General features: G+C 64.0%; 2 protein-coding genes across 5 annotated transcripts in view; one reads left to right on the forward strand and one right to left on the reverse strand.

Moving 5' to 3' along the window:
- The window catches only part of CAMSAP3 (calmodulin regulated spectrin associated protein family member 3), a 35,556-nt gene extending 28,711 nt beyond the window's left edge, over positions 1-6,845 (forward strand). For all 4 annotated transcript variants that reach the window (XM_075902168.1, XM_075902170.1, XM_075902169.1 and 1 more), the window contains 8 exons: positions 214-289; positions 631-2,437; positions 3,100-3,236; positions 3,689-3,915; positions 4,061-4,157; positions 4,412-4,530; positions 5,608-5,726; positions 5,846-6,845. In XM_075902168.1, coding sequence (XP_075758283.1) covers positions 214-289; positions 631-2,437; positions 3,100-3,236; positions 3,689-3,915; positions 4,061-4,157; positions 4,412-4,530; positions 5,608-5,726; positions 5,846-6,148 — 2,885 coding nt within the window. In that variant the 3' untranslated portion in view covers positions 6,149-6,845. The remainder of the gene's footprint in view (positions 1-213; positions 290-630; positions 2,438-3,099; positions 3,237-3,688; positions 3,916-4,060; positions 4,158-4,411; positions 4,531-5,607; positions 5,727-5,845) is intronic.
- A 414-nt stretch (positions 6,846-7,259) lies between these two features.
- XAB2 (XPA binding protein 2) lies at positions 7,260-22,470 on the reverse strand. Its single transcript, XM_075902172.1, has 19 exons — positions 22,339-22,470; positions 21,108-21,256; positions 20,575-20,698; positions 19,028-19,225; positions 18,288-18,422; positions 17,740-17,904; positions 15,846-15,990; positions 15,025-15,176; positions 13,058-13,177; positions 12,616-12,747; positions 12,097-12,228; positions 11,844-11,957; positions 11,445-11,607; positions 10,972-11,162; positions 10,120-10,242; positions 9,026-9,197; positions 8,812-8,938; positions 7,969-8,084; positions 7,260-7,876 (listed from the first exon to the last, which is right to left on the reverse strand). Exons 1-19 carry the CDS (start codon positions 22,396-22,398, stop codon positions 7,815-7,817), a joined length of 2,580 nt encoding a protein of 859 aa, XP_075758287.1. The 5' UTR covers positions 22,399-22,470; the 3' UTR covers positions 7,260-7,814.

The following is a 22,470-nucleotide window of genomic DNA, read 5'->3' on the forward strand; positions in this document are numbered from 1 at the left end:
CGGGGGGGCTCTGTTCCTGTGGGGGATGGATGGATGGTTCTGGGCTGGCTAGTGTGGGTGGATCTGAGCATCTTGGCTGGCTAGCAGGATAGGGGCCTGGATGTTGGAGTGGACCTGAGCTATTCTCAGAGGTCTCTGTGGGGCGCTCCGGGCTGTTGGAGCAGGGGCTGCTGGGAGGTTCTGGGAGGTTGTGACCAGATCTCTGTGCCCCAGGCTCCATGCACCACTCTACCTCAATGTCCCATGTGGAAGGCGGATTTGGCAAAGCCTGGAGCAAGAAACAGCTGAGGTGAGGCTGAGTGGGGCTGGGAAGGGGGTGGGGTGCATCACACGTGTGGGGGCTGGTCCCTGCTGGGGGCAGGGGCTCTGTGGTTCCAGGGATCTGTGCCCCTGGGTGTGGAGATTTGGGGGTTGGGCTATGGGGGAGGCGGGGCCTTCCCTCAGCTCTAGACAGAGGCCATAGCGGGCTGGAGGGGGGTGGGGTGGGGGGGGCTGGCTTGTTGCTCCATAGCCAGATACTAGCCCCCTGCTGTGCTCTGTGCAGGGGGCAGGGCCATTCCCCTCTAGGGTGGGCATGGTAGGGGGCGGGCTCTGTCCCTGCCCAGCCCCTTACCCCTCCTCTCCCTGCAGCCACCCGCTGTCGCAGGCTGTGTCCTTCAGCATCCCCTTTGGGCTGGACAGCGATGTGGACATCGTGATGGGGAACCCAGTGGGCATGCTGCGCTCTGTCAGCTCAGACAGCCTGGCGCCCGCCCACCTGGCTCGCTCCCCCGGCCCGCCCCCCGAGGACAAGGCCCCCAATGGGCTGGTGGCGCCGCACCGGACGGCGCACAAAGTGGCGCTGTCGGCCAAGGGGATTGCGGCGCACGAGGGGCCCCCCGTGGAGAACGGGCTGGCGGACGGCTACCCCGACCTGCCCACCATCGAGGAGGCCCTGCAGATCATCCACAGCAGCGAGCGCCTGCACCCTGAGGGGGCGGCCGACGGCTTCTACCTGCATTCGCCAGAGCCGCCCAAGCCCCCCCGGCTGGCGGAGCCCACGCCACCGCTGGCTGTCTACCGCTTCCACAGCGGGCCCCCCAACGGGCGTGCCGAGGGCCCCACTCCCCCCGGGGATGGCAGCCTGGACTCAGATGCTGAGGACCCCGCCCGCCCGCCTGGCACCAAGGACGACACCTCCTCGGGCCTCAGCTCCCTGAGCTCCCAGCCGGACAGTGCCGGCTCCTCGGGGGCTGGCGTGCGCATGACCAGCTTCGCTGAGCGCAAGAAGAAGCTGGCAGCCCCTGAGGGCAAGGCCTCGCAGAGGAGCGCCAGCGAGAGCTCCGAGGGGGGCGCTGCGCCCCCTGAGGACAGCCCCGGCCGCAGCCCTGCCCTGAGCTCCGAGATGAACCAGCTGGGTGCCCGGCTGGAGGAGAAGCGGCGTGCCATCGAGGCTCAGAAGAAGCGCATCGAGGCCATCTTTGCCAAGCACCGCCAGCGCCTGGGCAAGAGCGCCTTCCTGCAGCTCAAGCGGCGGGAGGGCGAGGAGGAGGAGGAGGGGGATGGGGAGGGGGAGGCCAAGCTGTCGCTGGAGGAGCGGCTGGCCCGGCTGGAGGCAGAGGAGGAGGGGGGCAGCCCGCGGGCGCCGGCTGAGGATGACGATGGGCAGGGCCAGGGCCGCCCGGAGAAGCAGGTGACGTTTTCACCGGAGATCAAGGGGGCCCCCCTGGACGAGAACCTGGGCGATTACAACCGGGCCGTGGCCAAGCTGAACACGGCGCTGAGCTCCCTGCAGCTGGACATGCAGCGCCTGAGCCAGCAGCAGCAGCAGCTGATCCAGGAGAAGAAACCCAGCCAGGCCTGGGTCATCCCGGCCCCCAAGGGCCCCGGCCCGCGGGCCAGCCGGGAGTTTGTGCCGCCCCGCTCCGTGGAGCTCTCGTCGTCCTCCCCCTCCCCCTCGCCCTCCCGCAAGCCCCCCGTCCCGGCGGCGCCCCGCTCACCCCAGCCGACCCCCAAGAAGGCTGCCCCCGCCCCCCCCAAGAGTCCCAAGCACGCCCGGCCCGTGGAGCTGAAGCTGCCGCCCCTGACGCGGGTGCTGACTCCTCCCCACAACGTGGACACCCTGCCCCACCGGCGCAAGTTCTCCCCCAGCCAGGTGCCCATGCAGACCCGCTCCTCCATCCACTTCTCTGAGGAGTCCCCTGGGGCGGAGCAGCCGCCCGAGTCCCCGGAGCTGGAGAGCCAGGGCAACCTGCGGCCCGCGGCGCCTCAGGGCGGGGCAGGCAGCGCCCGGGTGTCCGGCGATGGCACCAGCGACGTGTCCTCGCCAGGCGAGCGGCGCAGCAGCCTCATCGAGATCCCGCTGTCCAGCCTGCAGGCGGAGGAGGGCGACGGGGACGACTCGCTTGAGGAATCACTGGACATCGAGGGGCGGTCTGGCCTTGGCTTCTTCTTCAAGGTGAGCGCTGGGCAGGCCCCTCCCCCCCATGGGAGCTGCCTGCCAGGGCAGAGCCGGTCTCGGCCACAACCTGTCCAGTCCCAGAGCCCCTGGCTCTAGAGTTGGGGGCTGGGAATGGCACATGGGGGCTGTCTCTGCAGCTATGGGAACAGCTGGTTCTGGTTCTCCCCGCCCCCCAGCTCCTTCATGTAGGGAAATCCTGGGGCTGCCTCCCCTGGTGCACCCTCCATCCCCGTGGGCTCAGCACCCCCGGGAGCTCCTCCTCCAGAGCCTGAGGCCTGCTGCGTGGCCTTCGCTGAGGCTGGGCCGCCTGGGTCCCAAGGAGCCATGGGAGCAGCGCTAGGGGTGGTCAGCTCAGTTGAGGCTGGGGCAGGGTTCTGGGCAGTTGGATAGTGTCGTGCTGGGGCTGTGGGGCGCTGCAGGGCTGCCTAGGACTCCTCTCGTGCCTCAGGAGGAGCTTAGCAGGCTCCGATACTGGTCTGGGTGGCACCGCCGCTGTTACAGGAGCCCGGCTGGCTGGTGCTTGCCCTGCGCAGGCTTTCTCCCTCCCTCGGAAGCAGCAGCTTGGTCATGAGCTTTTGGGGGCCCCTGGGGGTTCTGCGTGCTGGAGCCGTGCATCCCGCCCTTTGCCCTGGCCCGTTTACCGGCTCTGGTCTTGCCAGGGGGATGAGAAGGCAGAGGACGAGATGGCCCAGAAGCGGGCCACTCTGCTGGAGCGCCAGCAGCGGCGCATTGAGGAGGCGCGACAGCGGAAGCAGTGGCTAGAGGCTGAGAAGGAGCAGAAGGAGGAGGCAGCCAGGTGGGGATTGGGGGGGGCGGTGTGGGGAAGGAGCCCATGTTGGGTGGTACCTCGGTGGGCAGAGGCAGGTGCCTGGGGGAGGACATGACTGGGCTGCATCAGGGTGGTGCCTGGCCACAGAAGGATGGGCTCGGGTCTGCGGGCACCCCAGGAAGTGGGGGGGGGGAGCCCCCAGCAGGGTGGTGCCTGGTCACAGGGGGATGGGCTCAGGTCTGCAGGCACCCCAGGGAGTGGGGGGGAGCCCCCAGCAGGGTGGTGCCTGGCCAGAGGGATGAGCTCAGGTCTGCAGGCACCCCAGGGAGTGGGGGGGGGGAGCCCCCAGCAGGGTGGTGCCTGGTCACAGGGGGATGGGCTCAGGTCTGCAGGCACCCCAGGGAGTGGGGGGGAGAGCCCCCCAGCAGGGCGGTGCTGGGGCAGAGCCCAGCCCCTCACGGCCACCCTCCCTGTGCCAGGCTGCTGGCGGAGGAGCGCCCGCGGGCGGAGGAGGAGGCGAGCCCGCGGCGCGGGGACTTCACGCGCCAGGAGTACATGCGGCGCCATCAGCTGAAGCTCATGGAGGACCTGGACAAGGTGCTGCGGCAGAAGCCGACCACAGTGCGGGCCCTCAAGAAGGGGCGGCCCAAGACCGTGTTCTGCGACGACTCAGCCCTGGCCCGCAGCCCGGTCAAGGGGCTCCTTGGTACGGTGGGGCAGAGGGCGGGGGGCAGAGGCCCATGCAGCAACCCCTTGTCCAGTTGAGGCCCGTGCAGCGGAGCACCCAGGAACGGGGTCTGGCTGGCCCTGGGGATGTCGTGGGCGCCGTCTGACTGAGCTCTCTCCCCCAGGCTCCAGGCTCAGCAAGGTCTACTCCCAGTCCACTCTGTCCCTCTCCACCGTGGCCAATGACCCTGGGAACTCGCTGACCATCAAGAGACCCTCCAGGTAAGGGGGGCTGGGCAGTAACCCCCGCTTCTCCCCCTTTGGATGCTGGCACTGCAGAGGGCAGGGCTGGGGGAAGGCGACATGGTCCCCATGGGAGCCCCAGATGGGCTGGGACCCATCCTCCCTGTTGGGGTAAAGTCTCCTGAGGGGCAGCGAGGGAAGGTTTTGGGGGTAACTCCCATGGTGCTGAGGAGGGTGGGGTCTGACTTGCACTCAAACCCCTGCCTGGCTCTGACTGCCTCCCTGCCCCACAGAGCCGCCTCCCCCTCCGGCCTGATGTCCCCCAGCCGCCTACTGGGCAGCCAGAGCCGGGAGCGGGACTGGGAGAACGCATCAACTGCCTCGTCGCCTGCCTCTGTGCCTGAGTACACGGGTGAGACCCCTTCTGCTGCCCCGCCCCCCCAGCCCAGAGTACACGGGTGAGACCCCCTCCCCCTGGCCCAGAGTACACGGGTGAGACCCCCTCTGCTGCCCTGCCCCCTCCGGCCCAGAGTACATGGGTGAGACCCCCTCCCCCCTGGCCCAGAGAACACGGGTGAGACCCCCTCTGCTGCCCTGCCCCCCCCCCCGCCCAGAGTACACTGGTGAGACCCCCCTCTGCTGCCCCTCCCCCCCGGCCCAGAGTACACGGGTGAGATTCCCCCCCCCCCCCCCCGGCCCAGAGTACATGGGTGAGATCCCCCCTGCTGCCCTGCCCCCCCCCCAGCCCAGAGTACATGGGTGAGATCCCTCCACTGTCACTCCTCCAGCCCCGAGTACACAGGCAGGACCCCGGCCCTGCTCTTCCCCACCAGCCTTCATCCCCAAGTAAAGGGGCGAGACCCCGGCCCTGCCTCCCTGCCAGAGAACCAGGCCTGCAGTGGGAGAAGAAACCCTTGGCTGTGCTTCACCCTATGATCCTGCCCAGCCAAGACAGGCTTTGGTGGAGACCCGGCCCCTCCCCAGGGCCTGACCCCTGTAACCTGGCTGAGGGGGACCAAGCATTGTCAAGCAGGCCTTAGTCACCTGGCCCCAGCCGGGGGAATTCCCCAGGCCAGCCCACAGCAAGGACTGGTGAAGCTGAGCCTGGCCAAGCCCCCCCGGTTCAGCCCTGCTCCTAGCCCCCCTCTTGCCTGTTCCCCCACTGGGCTCTGCACTCGCACCTCAGCAGAAAGGTCAGGGGATTCCTGGCACGCGTGTCCCATGCTGTCATGTCACATCCTCCAAGGACCAGCTGAAATTGAGCCCTTTTCAGTGGCCCACTTGGCTCTGTGCTATTCACCACTGTCTAGCCTGCCCCAGTCCTCACCTGCTGCAGAATACAGGGAAACCGAGGTACAGTGTAACACCCTGCCCCAGCCCTGGGCCCCGCTGAGGATACCATGTGCTGCCAGGGCTGATCCCTTGTCCAGCGGGGCCCCGGTAAGGGCCCCGTCCCTGGATCCAGCTCTAACCCCCACTCCTCTGGCAGGGCCCAAGCTGTACAAAGAGCCGAGTGCCAAGTCCAACAAGCACATCATCCACAACGCGCTGTCCCACTGCTGCCTGGCTGGCCGGGTCAATGAGCCCCATAAGAACAAGATCCTGGAGGTGAGTGTGGGTGGGGGTGGGGGGGAAGCTGCCTGGGATGGGCCAGAGGCCCTAGCACTAGCACTGTGGGCACCAAATGGGGCTGAGTCTAACCCCTTCCCCTCCTCCCCTTCCCCCAGGAGATGGAGAAGAGCAAGGCCCATCACTTCTTGATCCTGTTCCGAGACTCCAGCTGCCAGTTCCGGGCGCTGTACACGCCAGCAGAGGAGACAGAGGAGCTGACGCGTCTCACGGGCTACGGCCCCCGCACCATCAGCTGGGCCATGATCGAGGGCATCTACAAGTACAACTCAGACCGCAAGCGCTTCACCCAGATCCCCACCAAGACCATGTCCATGAGCGTGGACGCCATCACCATCCAGGGCCACTTCTGGCAGACCAAGAAGCCGGGCACCCCTAAGAAGCCAGGCACCCCTAAGTAACCCCTCGGGGCAGGGAGCCCAAACCTCTGAGCTTCTCCGTAGCAGGATGTTCTGTGCCCGAGGGGCTGAGCCTGAACTGCCCAATCCTTTAAGCAGCTATGGGGTCAAAGGGCACAGAGGCCCTGCCCCCACCCTCTGAGGGGAGGGGCTGGCTACCCTGGCCCCCAACCATCTGAATGTCAGACCCTGCCCCCAGGGTGGGTCTCGGCCAGGGGCCTGGCCCCCTGGCCGTGTATATTATACATAACTATACAGAGATTGAGCTATTTAAATGATTTTGCAATGATTTGTATATAAAGTGAATTGCATTTGATAAACAAGTGGGGGTTGGTGGGGGGCTGTCTGTCCGTCAGGGTGTCTGTCTCTCCATGTCTTGTCTCTTTTGTATCTTCTGAGCTTCTGCCACAGTTGAATTGTCAGACTCCTGCCCCAGCAGCAGGGGTGCTGGGCTCAGGTCGGGCCCTGGGGGTGGGGTGGGAAGGGAGCTGGCCTCTGGGGGACTGAGGCAGCTGGGTTATAAGCCCTGGCAGCTTCCACAGGGAGCAGGACTCCCACTGCCCACTTGGGGTGCCAGAGGAGGCCAGGGTGGTCTCTCTGCCCCCCCACCCCTGCTGCCTTGCTGATGGAGGGTAGAGCCTGTTGCCTCCATGCCCAGGGGGCACCTGACAATGCCACTGAATAAAGTAACTTAAAGGAGCTTCTGCCTGTGCCTGGTTCCTTGGAAGAGCAGGAGGGGCGGAGTGTCAGCAGCAACCCTGGGAATCAGGACCCCAGGCTGCAGCACAGGCTGGTTTCACTGAATCCCAAATGGCATTTGCCCCTGTGGTTTTGATGGACAAGCTGAGCCCCAGCCCCACAGGTGCAGGGGAGAGAGGGGCAGGGCACTTGGCCTGCTGTGACTGCCCCCTTGTGCATGCACATTACCCTCCTGCAGGCCTGGCCCATGCCCAGCCTGTTTAACTTGAACACTCTCCCCAGCAGGGGCAGCCAGAGCGCCTGGCCCCTACCCTGGGCCGGCTTGTTTGCATGGCCAGGCAGGCACAGCTCCCTTGTCCAGGGGCGCCCGGAGCTGGCCCTGTCCCCTCCCCAAGCACAGAGAGCCCAGCCAGGGTGAGAGAAACCGCTTTATGGTAAAACACCATGTCCCAAGCAGCAGCCCAGTGCCTCTGCCCCCCACCCTCCAGCAGGCAGGGCCCTCCCCAGCCAGGACTAGCTGCAGCAGGGCCCAGCCCTGGCCCCCCAGGGCTCTGCCTGCACCTTCCCTCCCTGCTGCCCAAGCCTGGCTCCCAGAGTGCTTGAGGGGGGAGGGGCTCACAGGACCCCAAGCCCAGCACCAGTTGGCATCACCCCCAGGCCTGTGCACTGCAGGGGGGGGGCAGCAATGGAAGAGCCCTGCAGAGCTGACTCCACCCCCTCCATGGTGCCCAGCAGGCAGGGTCCTCCCCTTCCTGCCCCCACAGCCAGGGCCTTATGGCTCCTGCACTCGGGCAGGGGGGACATGGCTCCAGCCAGCCCCATGGGGATGGGCCCTCACCCCCAGCTCTAGGTCTAGGACACAGCTCAGCAGCCTGGGCCTAGGCCACACCCTCTGCCCATGGTCCAGGTGTGAAACAGGATCCAGAGTAGCCACAAGCTGCTGCCCACTCCAGCATGGGGCCCAGGCTCCTCAGTCGGCCTTCAGCCCCCCGAAGACAGCCGAGGGGACGCTCTGCTGCTCCAGCTGCACCTCTGCAAGGAGAAGCAGGGGGGTCAGTGCTGGGCCAATGGCCGAGGGAGGCCCAGCTCTGCCTTGCCCAGTGGGCAGTGCCCTAGCCCCTTACCATCGGGTTCATTCTCCTCGCTCCCAGTCCCCTCCTCCTCCTCCTCGTCAATGTCGATCTCGTCAGGGTTTGCCTGCCTGGAGAGCGCGGCCAGCTCGCTGCGGGACACGTCACTCCTGCCAAGACACCGCAGGCAGGGGGTAAGCAAGGGACCAGGCCCCTCTACTATCACCCCGGAGCCAGGGAGGAGGCCTGAGGGCAGCTGCTCCGGATACAGTTCTGGGTCCCCACCGTTCCTGCCCCCATCCAGCCACTGCTCCCCAGGGTGCCAGCCCCAGCCAGTGGCGAATGGGGCAGGGCAGGAGGGGTTACAGGCAGTGCTCCCCACTGTGTCATGTCCATGTACACAACGAGTTTTGCTGGTGCACCAATAAGGAGGGGCTGGACGCCGCCATCTACCCAGCGCTTTTCTGCACAAGGACCTCTTGCACCAAAGGGATCCAAAGGGGATATGCAAATGAGCGCTCCATTTGCATTTCCTCTTGCAGTCTAGGTGTAGCCTTAGGGGGCGGGGCCCATACTCACCTGCAGGCACTGCCTCCTGAACTCTCATTGGCCGGGAACTGCAGCCAATGGGAGCTATGGGGACAGCTTCCTGCCGCTCTAGAGCTGCCCAGAACACAGGGGCTTTATGGGCTGCCGTCTCAAACCCCTGCTGCTAGGGCCAGAGCAGCGCACCCCCTCCCCAGCCCCAGCCGCACTGTGCGTGCAGCCTCGAGCCCCTCAGCCAGCCTCCTGCAACTTAGAGAACCCAGGTACAGGGCTGAACCAAGCCCCAGCACGCAGTGAGGCCAGCTGCATGCTGGGATGTGTAGTTCCACCAGCTGCCCTGTGTGCACAGACCTGACAAAGAGGATCTTCTCCTTGGCCCGGGGCTTGTCCCGCTCTGCCTCAGCTGCCAGCTGCTCCGCCCGCTGCTCCAGCAGCTTCATGTCATCCATGCCACTCTGCCCCGGCGCCAGGTCTGACACTGGAACCAGACAGCGGAGTGAGCGCCCGGAGCCCGAGGGGGCAGCTGCCCCCCAGACTCCCACCACAGGGGCCGGGGGCTGCTCACCAGTGCCTGTAGCGTTGCTAGAGACCTTGAGCATCTGCGAGGCCATGAAGTTGACCTGGGTGTTGTAAGTGGCCTGGACACTGCGTTTGATGCGCAGCATCTCCCGGATCGTGTCCTCGTTCCCATGCCGGATCTCAAAGTCCTTCCACGTCTGCCAGAAGGAGCCTGTGGTCTGGGAGAGGGGTGAGTCAGTCTTGGGGTGCCCACGCCATCACCCCAAGCCCTCCCTTCAATAACCGCTCCCTGACAGGCCTCAGCCCCACCTCGCCCAGAGACCGTCTTCCCCATGGCAAGCCTTGGGCTCAAGCTGTTACAGGACCCTTCCAAGTCCACGGGCTGCAAGAGACACCCGGCCCCTAGAGAGCCAGGCTTTGGGATGCAGCAGCTGTGCCAGAGCGGGGCCGTGGGCAGACACCCATTGATATCACAGCAAACCCACTCAGCCAGGGCTCCAGGTCCCTGCAGGCAAAGCAAGGCCCCCCCAACCCAGCACTGGTCAGATTGGCAGGCGCTATGGTGGGGAACCTGGGGGCCCATGGCCAGCACCACTGCATCCCCCTCACAGCGGGAGAGCCCAAGGCCCCGGCCCCAGGAGTGAGGGTGGCCCTGGTCCATCTCCCAGCTTCCTCCAAGGCAACTGAGCCTCCAGCAGGGCCCAGGAGGGACGTTAACATGAGATCAATCAACTAACTGAACAGTCAATGGAATTTTGTTTCTGCTTTGAAATGTACCAGAGGGGACTCCCGCGCCCTTCAAAGCCTGAAACGCTGCGTGGAGCCTGGGCCAGCAGGGCCCTTGCGAGGCCCCAGGCAGAGTTCCCAGCCGGCCCCAGGCTCCATGCGCAGTTACCGCTTTGAACTGTACAAATTGTACATGTCTGGGGTGGAACGCCACCGCCACGTCCCTGCCCCCTCCCACGGGGCTGGGGGAAGCAGCTGTTAAGCCGGCCCCCCCCAGCACCCCGCCTCTTCCCCCTCTTATCAGAGGCAGCAAGTGGGGGGGAAGCGACTAGTCAACTAGTCACTTACTTCCCTGGGAACAACCCCACCCCGGGCCTCTGTAGCCCTGTCCCCAGGTTCACCCTGGGCCCTCACCCGGGGGTCGCAGATTTGCGAGCAGTAGGAGTAGATGGCCCGGGCCCGGTCAATCTCGCCCAACTTGCACTCCATGTCGGCAAAGCGCTGGCACATCTCCCGGGCATGTTCGTCCGACAGCACCTGGTGGTGAGAATGAGAGAGAGAGAGAGAGCCCCATAACCCACCGACCCCCACTGCTGAACTGCACCCCCCATTACCGCACTGCACCCCCCACCGACCCGTCATAGCACTGCATCCCCCACCGCTGGCCCCAGCTGCCCACCGACCCCCACTGCTGCCCTGTGCCCCCATTACCTCCATCGCTGCACTGCATCCCCCACCGCTGGCCCCAGCTGCCCACCGACCCCCACTGCTGCACTGTGCCCCCATTACCTCCGTCGCTGCACTGTGCCCCCCACCACTGCGCTGCGCTCCCCCACTGACCCATCATTGCACTGCATCCCCCACCGACCCCTCATTGCACTGCATCCCCCACCGCTGGTCCCAGCTTCCCACCGACCCCCACCACTGCACTGCGCCCCCCACTACTGCCCAGCCTCCTCCCCATGTCCCCACCGCTGGCCCCAGGTGCCCATTTCCCTCCCCCTGCCCTGAGAGGAGCACAGAGCACTCCTTTGCAGGGTGATGATCAACGCTCCCCTGAAGGCCCTGCGAGGGGGAGGCAGGACGCCATGCAGCCCAGACCCCCATGTGCTGCCTGCAGGCTGGTGCTCTGGCACAGGAGGCTGGAGGGGTTTGCGCTACTGACTGACGGGAGGGGACCCAGGCCAGCCCAACACACTGGCACGGAGGGGTGGGGCACTGCTCCAGGCCCACGTAAGGGGACCTCCGCCAGCCCTGCTCCCTCACCTCAATGGCCTTCTCATAGATGCTGCGGGTGTGGGTGACTCCGTAGATCTCAGCCGCCCGCTTGATGTAGATGTTGTACATCTCGTATTGCTCGGAGGGCTGCACGGCCCGCGTGGCCCGCTCGTACACCGCCATGGCGTGGCGCGCCAGCCCGAACTCCTCCTCCAGCTTGGCGTACAACAGGTAGATGGCTGCGGGGACAGGGCGTGTCAGGGGCTCCGGCACAGGGACACCAGGAATCTCTTCCCAACCCCCCAGAGGTAAAGCTGGGTCGTGAGTGGGGGGAGGGGCATCTGGGGGGGGAAGGGGCAGCTCCCAGAGGAGTGACCCTGCCACTATGGTCTCAGGCCCTGTGCCATGCAGCAGAACATGCCCCAGGCCACGTGGAGCAGTGGGGCTGGGCTCCCCCTTCAGCAGCCCAGCGGGGGCGGGGGGAGCCGTGGCGGCTGACGGCGGGAAGCCAGGCCACGTACTCTTGGCGTATTTCTGGGGGCAGCCGTCCAGCGCCTGCTCGAAGAGGTCGCGGGCGCGCTCCAGCTTCCTGCCGCCGTAGCGGTCGATGAACTTGGTCAGGTAGGTGTTCCAGATGTCGTACACGTTGGGCCAGCGGAACAGGGAGATGCCCCTCTCGTAGGCCTGCCGAGGGAGGAGGGGTGAGCGCGGCTGCCTGGCCCCCTCCAGAGCCCTCCTGCCTGGTGGCATCTGCTCCGGAGGGTCCCCCCGCAGTCACAGCTCCCCCCAGTCTGCACATTAACCCTTAATTCCCATGGCGCCAGCTCATAGCCCCCCCCACCCCCGCTGGGCGCACACCTGCTAAGCCAATGAGGGGCTCTGTCAGCCAGTACCCCCCAGTGCCCAGCTAAGCCCCCCACCTTGAAGCTCTCCTCGAAGTAGGTGTGTTCCTCCAGGAACAGGGCGTAGTTGATGATGATCTGCGGCGTGGCGATGCGCAGGTCCAGGATGCGGTCGTACACGGCCTTGGTGGACTAGGGAGGGCAGCAGTATTAGGTGGATTCCAGTGGGGCTGGCAAGCAGGGACCCAGAGGCAACCCCTGCAACCCCACTGAGAGCAGCAAGGGCCCAGCTCCGCAGCCGCCTCGGGGCCTGGCAGGTGGGCATCCTCACCTTGAAGGTGCCCAGACTCTCTTCCAGGTCCGCCAGCATGGACCAGACCTTGAGGGACTTATACACGCGGCTCTGGACGGGCTCCGAGGAGTCGAAGTACTCGGCCTTCTTGGCGGGGATGGCGGTGGCTTTCTGTGGGGCAGGAGGGGAAGTGCTCAGGGCTCATGGCCAGCAGCACACGGGGCCGGCAGGGCCATTCAAGAACTCAACGGCCCCAGCAGCTGCCATGTGGGCAGCTCCCCACCGTCACTCAATCAGCAGCAGAGAACAGCCCCCACTCAAACCTCTAGGCCCCTGCCCTCCCAGGGCTGGAGTGGAGCCCCCGAGTCCTGGTTCCTGCTCCCGCCCAATTCTAACCACCAGGCCCCTCTGCTCCTCCCCGAGCTGGGAGTGGAACCCACGGGTCTGGGCCTTAACTTCGAGATGTTTGTCTCTCCTCCCCCCCCAGGACTCTCCAGCTGCCGAAGGAGGGGCTGCCTGGTGTCGTCCTTGCACCCACGTTGCCGCCCCAGGGCTCACCCGGAGGATGCGCAGGGCCTGGTCGTAGTTCTCATGGCGCAGCTCCATCTCCCCGTACTCGCACCACACGCCGGCCAGGTCGTCCACCTGCTTGAAGTTCACCTTGGTGGCCTTCTCAAAGATGGTCCTGGCCTGAGCAGCCAGAGGGATGCGGAATCAGAGGGAAGCTGCTCCCCACTTGGCCCATCCTCACCCAGCCAACCCCCCCCCCCCGCTCCCCCCTTAGCTCCAGCAAAGGCTCAGACACGCCCGCAGCTGGGCAGACGCCCTTTCCCCCTTGCAGCCTCTCTGCCCTGGTGCATTCACAGGGGCTCTGGCGCTGCTCCTGCCACTTTAACCCCCAGTAGCCACCACTGCCCTGGGTGACACTCCTGCCCCCCACTCCAGACGGGCCCAGGGAGAGCAGCAGCTTCCCCTGGCTGCCTCACTCCCCTCCACTCACGTCCTCGATCTGCCCGTTGTCCTCGTAGAACCTGGCGAAGGAGACCCAGAGCGTGTGCGTCTTGCCGGTGGCCTTGAAGGGGTCCACAGTCTGCACGGCCTCAGTGTAGGTGTTGATGATCTGGGGGCAGGCGGCGCCCGGGTCAGGCCCACAGGAGGAGAGGGGCACGCTCTGCCCTTTGCCACCACAGCAGGGTCCACGCAGCCCCTCCCGCGCTCCCCGAGGCCCTCTGGGAGGGGGGGGGGTGTCCGCGCTCCCCGAGGCCCTCTGGGAGGGGGGGGGGTGTCCGCGCTCCCCGGGGCCCTCTAGGAGGGGTGTGTGTGTGTGTCCGCGCTCCCCGGGGCCCTCTGGGTGTGGGTGTGTGTGTGTGTGTGTGTGTCCACGCTCCCCGGGGCCCTCTAGGAGGGTGTGTGTGTGTGTGTGTGTGTCCGCGCTCCCCGGGGCCCTCGGGGGGGGGGGGTGTCCGCGCTCCCCGGGGCCCTCTAGGAGGGGGGTGTGTGTGTGTCCGCGCTCCCCGGGGCCCTCTAGGAGGGGGGTGTGTGTGTGTCCGCGCTCCCCGGGGCCCTCTAGGAGGGGGTGTGTGTGTGTGTGTGTCCGCGCTCCCCGGGGCCCTCTAGGAGGGGGTGTGTGTGTGTGTGTGTCCGCGCTCCCCGGGGCCCTCGGGGGGGGGGGGGGGGGTGTCTGCGCTCCCCGGGGCCCTCTGGGGGTGTGTGTGTGTGTGGGTGTGTTTTTCAGGCTCCCTTTACTCCTCGGTGGGACAGGCCAGTCTCCCGGAGCCCACTCATGAGGAAAAGGACTGAGACCCGCCCACACCAGTCACCAGATGGAGCTGCTTTGTCATTCCCAGCCAGGACTGGAACTGGAGTCCCAAGCCTTGCCCCTGCCCTGCCCCCGCAGCCTGGACTGGAACCAGACACACTCCACCCCCTGCGGCCAGATGGGAACCGGTGCCGGAAGCCCATCCCCCGCCCTCGGCTGCTCTAATGCTCTGGACACTTCCTCCAAGTCCAGCCAGCTCCCTGCTGCCCCTCCTCAGGCAGCCAGAGGCCAGGGCCAGATGGGACCAAGCAGGACTATTCTGGGAGCCAGCCGGTGCCCCGGGGCCCAGGCAGCAGCAGGGTGCTGGCTGCTCGAGAGCGGTGGTGCGGCCCAGCTCTCTGCACCTGCCTCCCCACAGCAGCACAGCCCCACCAAGGCAGCGGGAGCTCCAGGCCTAACACCCAGGAGAGGGGCCTCCCCACCTGTCCCAGGGGATGCAAAGGGCTGCCGGGGCCAGACAGAGCCTGCACAAAGGGGTTGGCTCCAGCTTGGCTGGGCTCTGGGCTCTAACCTGCAGTGCACCAGGCTGCCCTCCAGCCTCCCCATCCGGCCCCGCGGTGCCTAGTACTCCCGGCTGGCCCGACAGCGCTGGGGCTGAGGTGCAGGAAGCCTGGGGGCTGTCGTGCTGGGACTCACTCCACGGAGCACACAGGCTGCCGCAGGGTGCAGGGCCCTGGCTCACACCCCTTCAGCCTCCCCCCTCTCACAGCCAGGGCAAGAGGGACGGAGCAACGCTCCCCTAGGCAGAGAGAGTGGGGAGCGCGTGGCACTGCAGGGAATGGAACCCAGGTGCCCGACTCACCCGGACCTCTCGGCCTCCGCCTGGGGCTTTGCCCGGCCAGGCTGGGCTGTTCACGTGCTCTCAATGTGCCCCGAGCGATGAACCGTGCTGCACGGTCCCGTGCCCCCAGCCCACCACACCGCCGTCCAGCAGCCCCGTGCAGCATGGATTAGCAGGGGAGATTCGCCCCGCCCCAGAGACGGCCATCTCTCTGTGCCAGGCAAAGGGCCTTTGTCCCTCCCCACCTCAGAGGTGCCTGCATGTGCCCCTCAGCCCTCCGCCCACTCCCCACTGCCCTGGGCTGGCACTGGGATGAGAAAGCAGAGCCCCAAGGTGAGTGGGGGTCAGGGGGATGGGCTGTCCCTACCTCTCGGGGCTTGCCCTCATAGAGCTTCACACGCTTGTGCCACTCGTGAACATTGTGGGGGTTCTGGCGCAGCAGCACGCTGTTGAGCAGCAGGGGGCGGCGTGCGATCAGCTGCTCAAAGCGAGCCAGGCGCAGTTCCAGGTCCACGTCATCTGCAGTGGGGAGAGGCAGGGGCAGATCAGCTCCTGCGCCACGTCCCTCCCCACAAAGAACCGCCCAGGGCAGCTCAGCAGGGTCTCCCCTCCCTGCTGTGGGCTACGAACCTGCCCTGGTCTGACCTGCCTCAGGCCCTCTGCCACCAGCCCTGGGCTGGACCTGAGTGCAAGGACACTGCAGCTCTTCGAGCCAGCAGGCTGTACCGGGGGGCGCAGGAAGGGGCTGAATAGTCCTCCCATTTCTAGCCCCCCTTATTAGAGCGTGCCCGGGCTGGGCGCAAGGCCACACCCCTCCAGACGCAGCTGGCAGGGAATGCCAAGGGGACCCGCCCCACTTATGCAGGACTGAAGCAGCGACACGAGCCAGGAGCCCCGGGACCCCGGTTTAAAGCTCCTGAGCCCACTAGGCTCCCAGAGCCGAGACACCCCGGAGTCCCGAGGCCCAGCAGAGTCTCCCCGTTCTAAGCAGTCACTTGAGCCTCCCGTAAAGAGCAATGCGCTGCCAGAGGCCAAATGCAGCTCTGGTGTAAGGGGTGTAACCGCAGACGTCAGCATTACCCCTTTGCCCCCCAGCTCCGCCTGCCAGGCCCAGGCTGGCTGATCCCTGCCCTGCGCCCGTGACAGCAGTGCTGCTGGCACCCGCAGGCTAGGCCCAGCCCCCCTTACCCTCCTCCTCCTGCCCCAGCTCCGAGGTGGTCTCCATCTTGGCTGCGATCATGCTCTCCTCGAACTGGGCGTAGCTGTCGAACACCTGGGTGAAGTCCCGCACCGTCATCACCGTCTGGATGGCCTCCTCGTACACATCCCGGGCCTGAGACACATGGCACCGTGAGCAGGGCCCAGGCTCCCTGCTCCTGCCCCACCAAGCGACCCCCAGCCAGTCCCCACGAGAGAAACGGGAGTAACTGAGAGAGCTTGGAGCCCTGGGCCTGGTGCAAAACAAAGGTGTGAACCAGTCAACCACCTGTTAGAGACACTCACAGGTTCGCTGTCTGGCCCGTGGACTTGGAAGGTTACTCCCCCCCCCCACGCCGCCCTCCGACACTAGCTAGCACTTCCCTCCCCCCACACACACTCTAGCTAACACATCCCCTCTACATTCAGCGTTCCCTTATCCTGCCTTCCTAACGCTGGAGGTGGCTCTATCCCTGGGGCAGCCTGTATTGGCTGTCTAGCTGCTCGTGGGACTCGAACCCACCACCCTGCGCTCCCCAGACGAATACCCTATCCCCTAAGCCACATCAACTCTTGCACAAAGTGAATTTGACAGTACAATAAACAAACATTTTGTCCAAAATACCAGGAACAGGAAAGGGAACAAACAGGTGTCACGAAGCACGTGGCCAACGGGACAGCAGAAATTCTCAGTGCTGAGCAAGCTGCCCCTTGCCCCAAGCTCTCATGTGTTAGACTCCTAGGAGATGCTAGGACTGTGTCTTCAGGGCTATTGCTTGGCTGTGCCCGTCACCAAACCAGCCTTGGTCTTGCTTTGCAAGTACCAGTGAGCGAGGGCTGCTGAATTCGCCCGTTGCGCGACCTGCTAGTGCCGATAACACTGGAGCTCTAAGAACAATCGCACTGAGCAGCGTATCAGCAACGCTCCGCTCGTCCATGCTGTTCCCTAGCCACGTGGCAGCACCACGCAGAGGACGATTAGATGCTGTGGCACTAGGAGCCTCAGAAACGCTGACTGATGAAAGCAGACTGACACTCGGGCACGGAATGGCACAGCCATTAGCTGAACGCAGGGGGGCTCAGCTGGATTGGGCCTGGATCCTGGGGTTACTCTCCATACTGCTGGAAAATGCATCATGGCTCATCAGCAGCCACGTAGCGTCCTGTGCGCTGTTTAACCCTCTGCTCTATTGTACCGCAGAGGCGGGCACGCTCAGACCCAGGGCAGCAATCCCTCCACAGATGTGTCTTGGGCTGCTTCACCAAGTAGGCAAACAGGAGTTACCCCAGTGCCTGAGGGAGAGGGGAAACCGAGCTGCTCTCCAAGTTGGGGGGGTGAACTCAGCCAGCCAGCACCACTGCTGGCCTGGACAACTCCCCCCCGCACCAAGCACTCTGCAGCCAAGGAAGCTGGAGGGGTTGGGGGAGGTCTGTGACGAGTTCCCCCAGCCTGCTTCCCTTCCCCTTCCCCACAGCCTGACCTGGGCTCTGCAGTCATCCCCCAGCACCTCCCTCAGTTCAGGATTCAGTTCCAACATCACCCGCCAGCTTCAAAACCTCGCCAAGATTCAGCTTGACTGACCCCATCTCCCCCACCTTCTCGCCACCAAGTATCCAGCACCAGCTGCCTTGCAGCCCTTATGGCTGCTGCTGCTAGGGAGAGAGCCTTCTCCCACGCAGCTCCTGGATCCTCCTCCTCTCTCCCGCTCTACCCCACCTTGTATCATTAGCCCTTCAGCTCCGGATTCAGTAACCTGTTGGGAATCCACATGGCTTCCCCTGAAGCTTTAACCCCTGTACCCACCAGACCAGGGTTAAACACAAGCTGTCCCTTGCAGCAGCTACCACCGCTCCCAGAACAGACAGTGCCCAGCCCCCAAAGCACCTTCTCAAAGTGCCCACTGCGGATGTAGTAGTCAGCCAGGGAACACCAGAGCTTGCCCAGCTGGTCAGTGAAGCGAGTGAGGCCTCCGCGGATAATGGCCCCAACATTGAGGGACTTCACCTTGTCGGGATTTTGGGAGATGAGGTCACACAGCTCGTGCCACAGCTGTGGGAGAGAGGAGACATCAGGCAGCCTAGCAGGACTCCACAGGCCACTCAGCACCCACTGGGGCCCACCTCGCTGCTCCCCCAGGACTCCTGCACCCACGAGGGAGCACAGCCCATAACGGCTACTCCAGTTCCTGCCCTGGGCTTGGCTCGCTCATCTTTGCCCATTCCCTCCGCTTGTCAGCGCCCTGGGGCCCAGTGCCCACTGGTACATTCCGCAACGCGAGACACCCTGCGCGGGGCAGTGCTGGGGAACTAGCAAGGAGGCTGGGGCGCAAACTGTCCTTAAGGGGCGTGGCAAGGGGAGCTACAAGCAATGGGGGGGAGGGGGGGTGACCGGCATCCGCAAGCAAGCCCTGCCCCGGCAGCCTGGCCACTCACCTGGTAGTTGGATTTCCCCTCCTTGGAGACAAACCTCTCGTCATTGACGATGACAGCAAGGCGGAGAGCGGCCTCGTCCAGCCGGTCGATGGAGCGCAGGTATTCTATGTATTCCTCTGCGTTCTCGGGGCTCAGCTGCAGCACACACAGCAGCAATGAACATGCCTGGCAGCCAAGCGCCCCCACCCCGGGTCCTAGCCCTCGAGCTGGGACATCTGCACAGATGCTAAGAGAATCATTGCCACTAGGCAGATACAATTCCAGCATTTCCAGGGACGTTCAACCCTCCCTCCCGTGCTTTAGCAGGGTAACCTGCTCTCAGAAGCACCCTCCCCATCTCCAAGCACTCCAGTTTACTAGCCGCTCCCCCCCCCGCAGGGAACCAGGGCACAGAGAGGGGAAGTGATGTGCTACTGGGGCAGGGAACCAGTGGAAGGACAGTGCAGAACTTCGGTAGCTAACCTGAGAGTGGCAGAAAGGCTCTAGTCCCGGCTCTGCCACAGTCTCCCTGCACCACCCCAGCCAGGTCACTTAGCCTCCCAGCGGGACTGTCCAAGCCAGCCCCTCAAATCCCCACTGCGAATGCACCGTGTGCTTGTGGGCGGGATCAGGGCTGGATTTTGACCCTATGAGGAGCAGCAGATCCGAGGCCTTTGCTCCAATTTGCAGATGCACAGAGCAGAAACAGGAAAACCCCGAGGAGGCTGTTCAAAGGGGAACAGGGAGGCTGGCGCCCTCACCTTGAGGTACCTGCGGTAGACTCGCACGGCCGTCTCAGGCAGGGGGTACAAGCGCACGAACTTCAGGTAGAGGGGCCAGATGCGATGGTGCTGCGTGATGGGCAGCGCCCGGAGTGCTCGGTCAAAGGTCCTGCGTGTGCGGGTGATCCGGCACTGATCCATGAGGAACTGGCAGTAATCCAGCCAGATCCGGGGCATCTGCCAGTGCAAGAGGCAGGATTGGTTACCAGGGCAGGGCCACAGGTGGGAACCTCACCTGGGATTTAGATTTCCCCTGCTTCTTGTTTGTTTCATTCTGATTGGGCAGGAGGGGATCCTCAAGAGAACCTACAGAGCCTTGTGGCTTGAAGTTGCTGGTTCCAACCCAGGCGAAGGCCAGAAGTGACAGAGCCACCAGTGGGATTGGTTCCCCTGGGCCTGTGACCCCTGCATCCACCAGACCAGCCACCCGGGGTTAAACACCAGCTGCCCCTCGCAGCGGGAGCCTTTGCCAGCAGCTAGCAGGAAATGAGTTTGCTGAGTCCAAGGCTGATTCTTGCTGCTCCCCCAGCACACAGGTAAGCTGAGCACGAGGCCTGGGCAGTGCTGACGCATGCTGGCTAGTGATGGCCTGGGGGAGCTGGCCCTGCAGCTGCCCAAGCTATACCTGTTCTGAAGATACACATGGGACTCAAAGCAAGCAGGCAAGGATCTAAGGCAGTGGTCACCAACCAGTCCATTGGGATCTACTGGTAGATCTTGGAGCCTCTGATAGGTGATCTTGACTGGTTTGTCCAAGAAACTGTCAACTGCAGCACTTCAGCTGCTCCTCGCCCCACTGCTGCGCACCTCCCTTTGCCTTGGAGCGGTTTCCCTCTCACACTCTGTATTCTGCCTCCACAGAATGGGGGGGGGGGGGTGAGGGGCACAACAGGATTTGGGATGGAGAGAGTTTGCTGGCTGCCTTTGAGAGTGGTGCAGGGCCAGTGCAGGAGTGAGCCTGCCTTTAGCCTCACTGCACCACCACACCTGTGGTAGTCAGTGTCTAGCTGAAGCCTGCATCCTGAATCCCTGTCATGGTCATGTACTCCCTCCTGCACCCAACCCCTGCCCCAGGCTCAGCTCAAAGCCCTTCTCACACTCCAAATCCCTTAGCCCAAGACCAAAGCCTGCACCCCAACCCTCTGCCCCTGCCTGATGACAGTGAGGGAGGGAGAATGGAGTGAGCAGGGACAGGGCTTTGCAGAAGGGGCATGAAGGAGGTGAGACAAAGATATTTGAGTTTGGGGTAGATCCAAAGTGATCTCATCCTTTAAAAGGTTGGAGACCACGGATCTAAGGTGTGTAGGTTCCATGGCTGGGTGATCTGGGGGGGGGGGGGGGGGGGGAGGAGAGCCAGGGTCTGAGGCAGGAGCTGTCCTTAGTTGGAAGCTTCCTCCACGGGTCCTCCAATAACCAACAGCTTAGTTGGAAGCTTCCTCCAACAACCATTCTCTCGTAGGGCGTCTTTATATACTACAATCAAGCTCAGCAGCTCTGCCACACATCCGTCCCAGGCCTCCCCCTACCTTGTGCATGAAGACGAGGGCACGTTCGTGGCAGTTGTTCACCTCCTCATAGCCGGGGTCAGTCACACACCTGTTCTTCACCTGCTTCCGGCGCTGCTTGAGGTAGTTGTACCATAGCTTGTAACTGCAAACACCATGGAGTTGTCACACCAAAAGTTTCTGTAGTCTGCGCTCCTGTCCCAACTCCCAAAGCACCTCCTGCTGGGAGAGGCTAGATGGGTGGAGCTGTCCATATCCAGCGCCTCTGCACTTCCCTGCAGTGCTTCTCACAGGGGCTGTGAGATCCTAAAGGGTATGTCTACACTGCAACAGAGATAAGCTACCTTCGACCTAGCAAGCTTGTATAACAGCAGCACAGATACAGCAGCCTGGGCAGTACAAGTAGGCCCACAAATGTACTCAAGTGGCTGCTGCTTCATCCCCACTGTTAATCGAGCTCATTGCTTGGGCATGTCAACATATGCTCTTACATCTCTCACAACAACACAGACATACCCAAAGAGTGCTCCATGCCTTCACTCCCAGCCACATACCTGCCTGGCAGCTCCTTGAGGGCTCTCTCGTAGATGAGGTTCAGCACCTGCCGGGGGGCATTCTGTTTGAACTCAATGTAGCGGATCCAGCACTTGACAGAGAAAGGGTTGCGCAGGATTTCTTCCTCGTACTGCAGATCCTCTTCCTCCTGTATGCGGGAGACAGGGGTTAGAGACAGAACCCAGGAATCTCTGAGCACCAACCACGCTGCTTTTAAGACTCAAAGTCTGTTTAGCAGGGAAATCTCCAAGGGAATCTAAACTTTACAAATTTATTTTCCTCTACGATTCCAAACTGTTTCCTTATTCAGCATTTGCTCCCTCCATGCTGGCAGCCTGTATTGTTAACATGGGGGTTGCTCTGGGGATGGAAAAATGCAAACATACTGGCTTATTAATGTAGGAATAGGAGGATCAGGGCTTTGTGAATGTTGCTTTGCTCAGGAAAGCTAGAGCTGGGCCTGTATACTGGATTCTATTATAGAGCTGCTCAGAACTACACGCACACTGGATTGGAATTGTAGGGTACAGAGAACCAAGCTGGGATGTCAAAGGCTGACCCTTGCTCCACAGCGCCAGGGCCTGGGTGAGGAATCACGGCATGAGAGTTGCCCCAGCACCTGGCAATGATAGGCATGCATACTTGAGGGTACTCAAGTTTTGTAGGGTTCAGACTTTGCCAATCCACAGCTCTGGCTGGATGTGGACACTCAAACCCTGACTTGCATGGTGGGAAGGGGACACAGGCCCTAGGCTGGTAGGGGACAAGCCTGAGTCTAAGAGTGTCAGCACTGGGAGGCCCTGGGTCCATGGGGAGTTCAGGGGGAGGACTGTGTTCTTGAGGTGGACAGCACGGGGGGTGCTGAGTCCGTGAGGGGAGGGGCTGGGACTTTGGGGAGCACCACGGGGGGGGGGGGCTCTTGGTCCGTGAGGGGAGGGGCTGGGACTTTGGGGGGCCCCACGGGGGGAGGCTCTTGGTCCGTGGGGGGAGGGGCTGGGACTTTGGGGGGCACCACGGGGGGAGGCTCTTGGTCCGTGGGGGGAGGGGCTGGGACTTTGGGGGGCCCCACGGGGGGAGGCTCTTGGTCCGTGGGGGGAGGGGCTGGGACTTTGGGGGGCCCCACGGGGGGGGCTTTGCGCCCGTTGGCAGGAGGGGGCGGGGTTGGGGGCAGCGAGGGGGGGCGGGGGGGTACGGTGGCCCACAGGACGAGGCGCCCGCGCGGGCACTCACGAAGAAGAGGTCCGGCTTCCCCGCGCCGCCAGCCACCGGCGCCTCCTCCAGCTCCGGCATCGCGCCAACGCCCGACGCTGCTCCCCGCACACCGACAACGACAGGCCCCGACGCGCGGCGATGACGCAAGCG

This window comes from Pelodiscus sinensis, chromosome 19 (assembly GCF_049634645.1).
Source record: "Pelodiscus sinensis isolate JC-2024 chromosome 19, ASM4963464v1, whole genome shotgun sequence".
In the NCBI taxonomy this organism is placed as follows: domain Eukaryota; kingdom Metazoa; phylum Chordata; order Testudines; family Trionychidae; genus Pelodiscus; species Pelodiscus sinensis.

Coding starts and splice junctions, on each gene's coding strand:
- XAB2 (XM_075902172.1), bottom strand. CDS start 22,398: ATGCCGGAGCTGGAGGAGGCGCCGGTGGCTGGCGGCGCGGGGAAGCCG. Junction 21,257..22,338: donor GGAAGCCGGACCTCTTCTTC/GTGAGTGCCCGC, acceptor TCCCGCATACAG/GAGGAAGAGGATCTGCAGTA. Junction 11,163..11,444: donor CCCCCAGAAATACGCCAAGA/GTACGTGGCCTG, acceptor CTGTCCCCGCAG/CCATCTACCTGTTGTACGCC.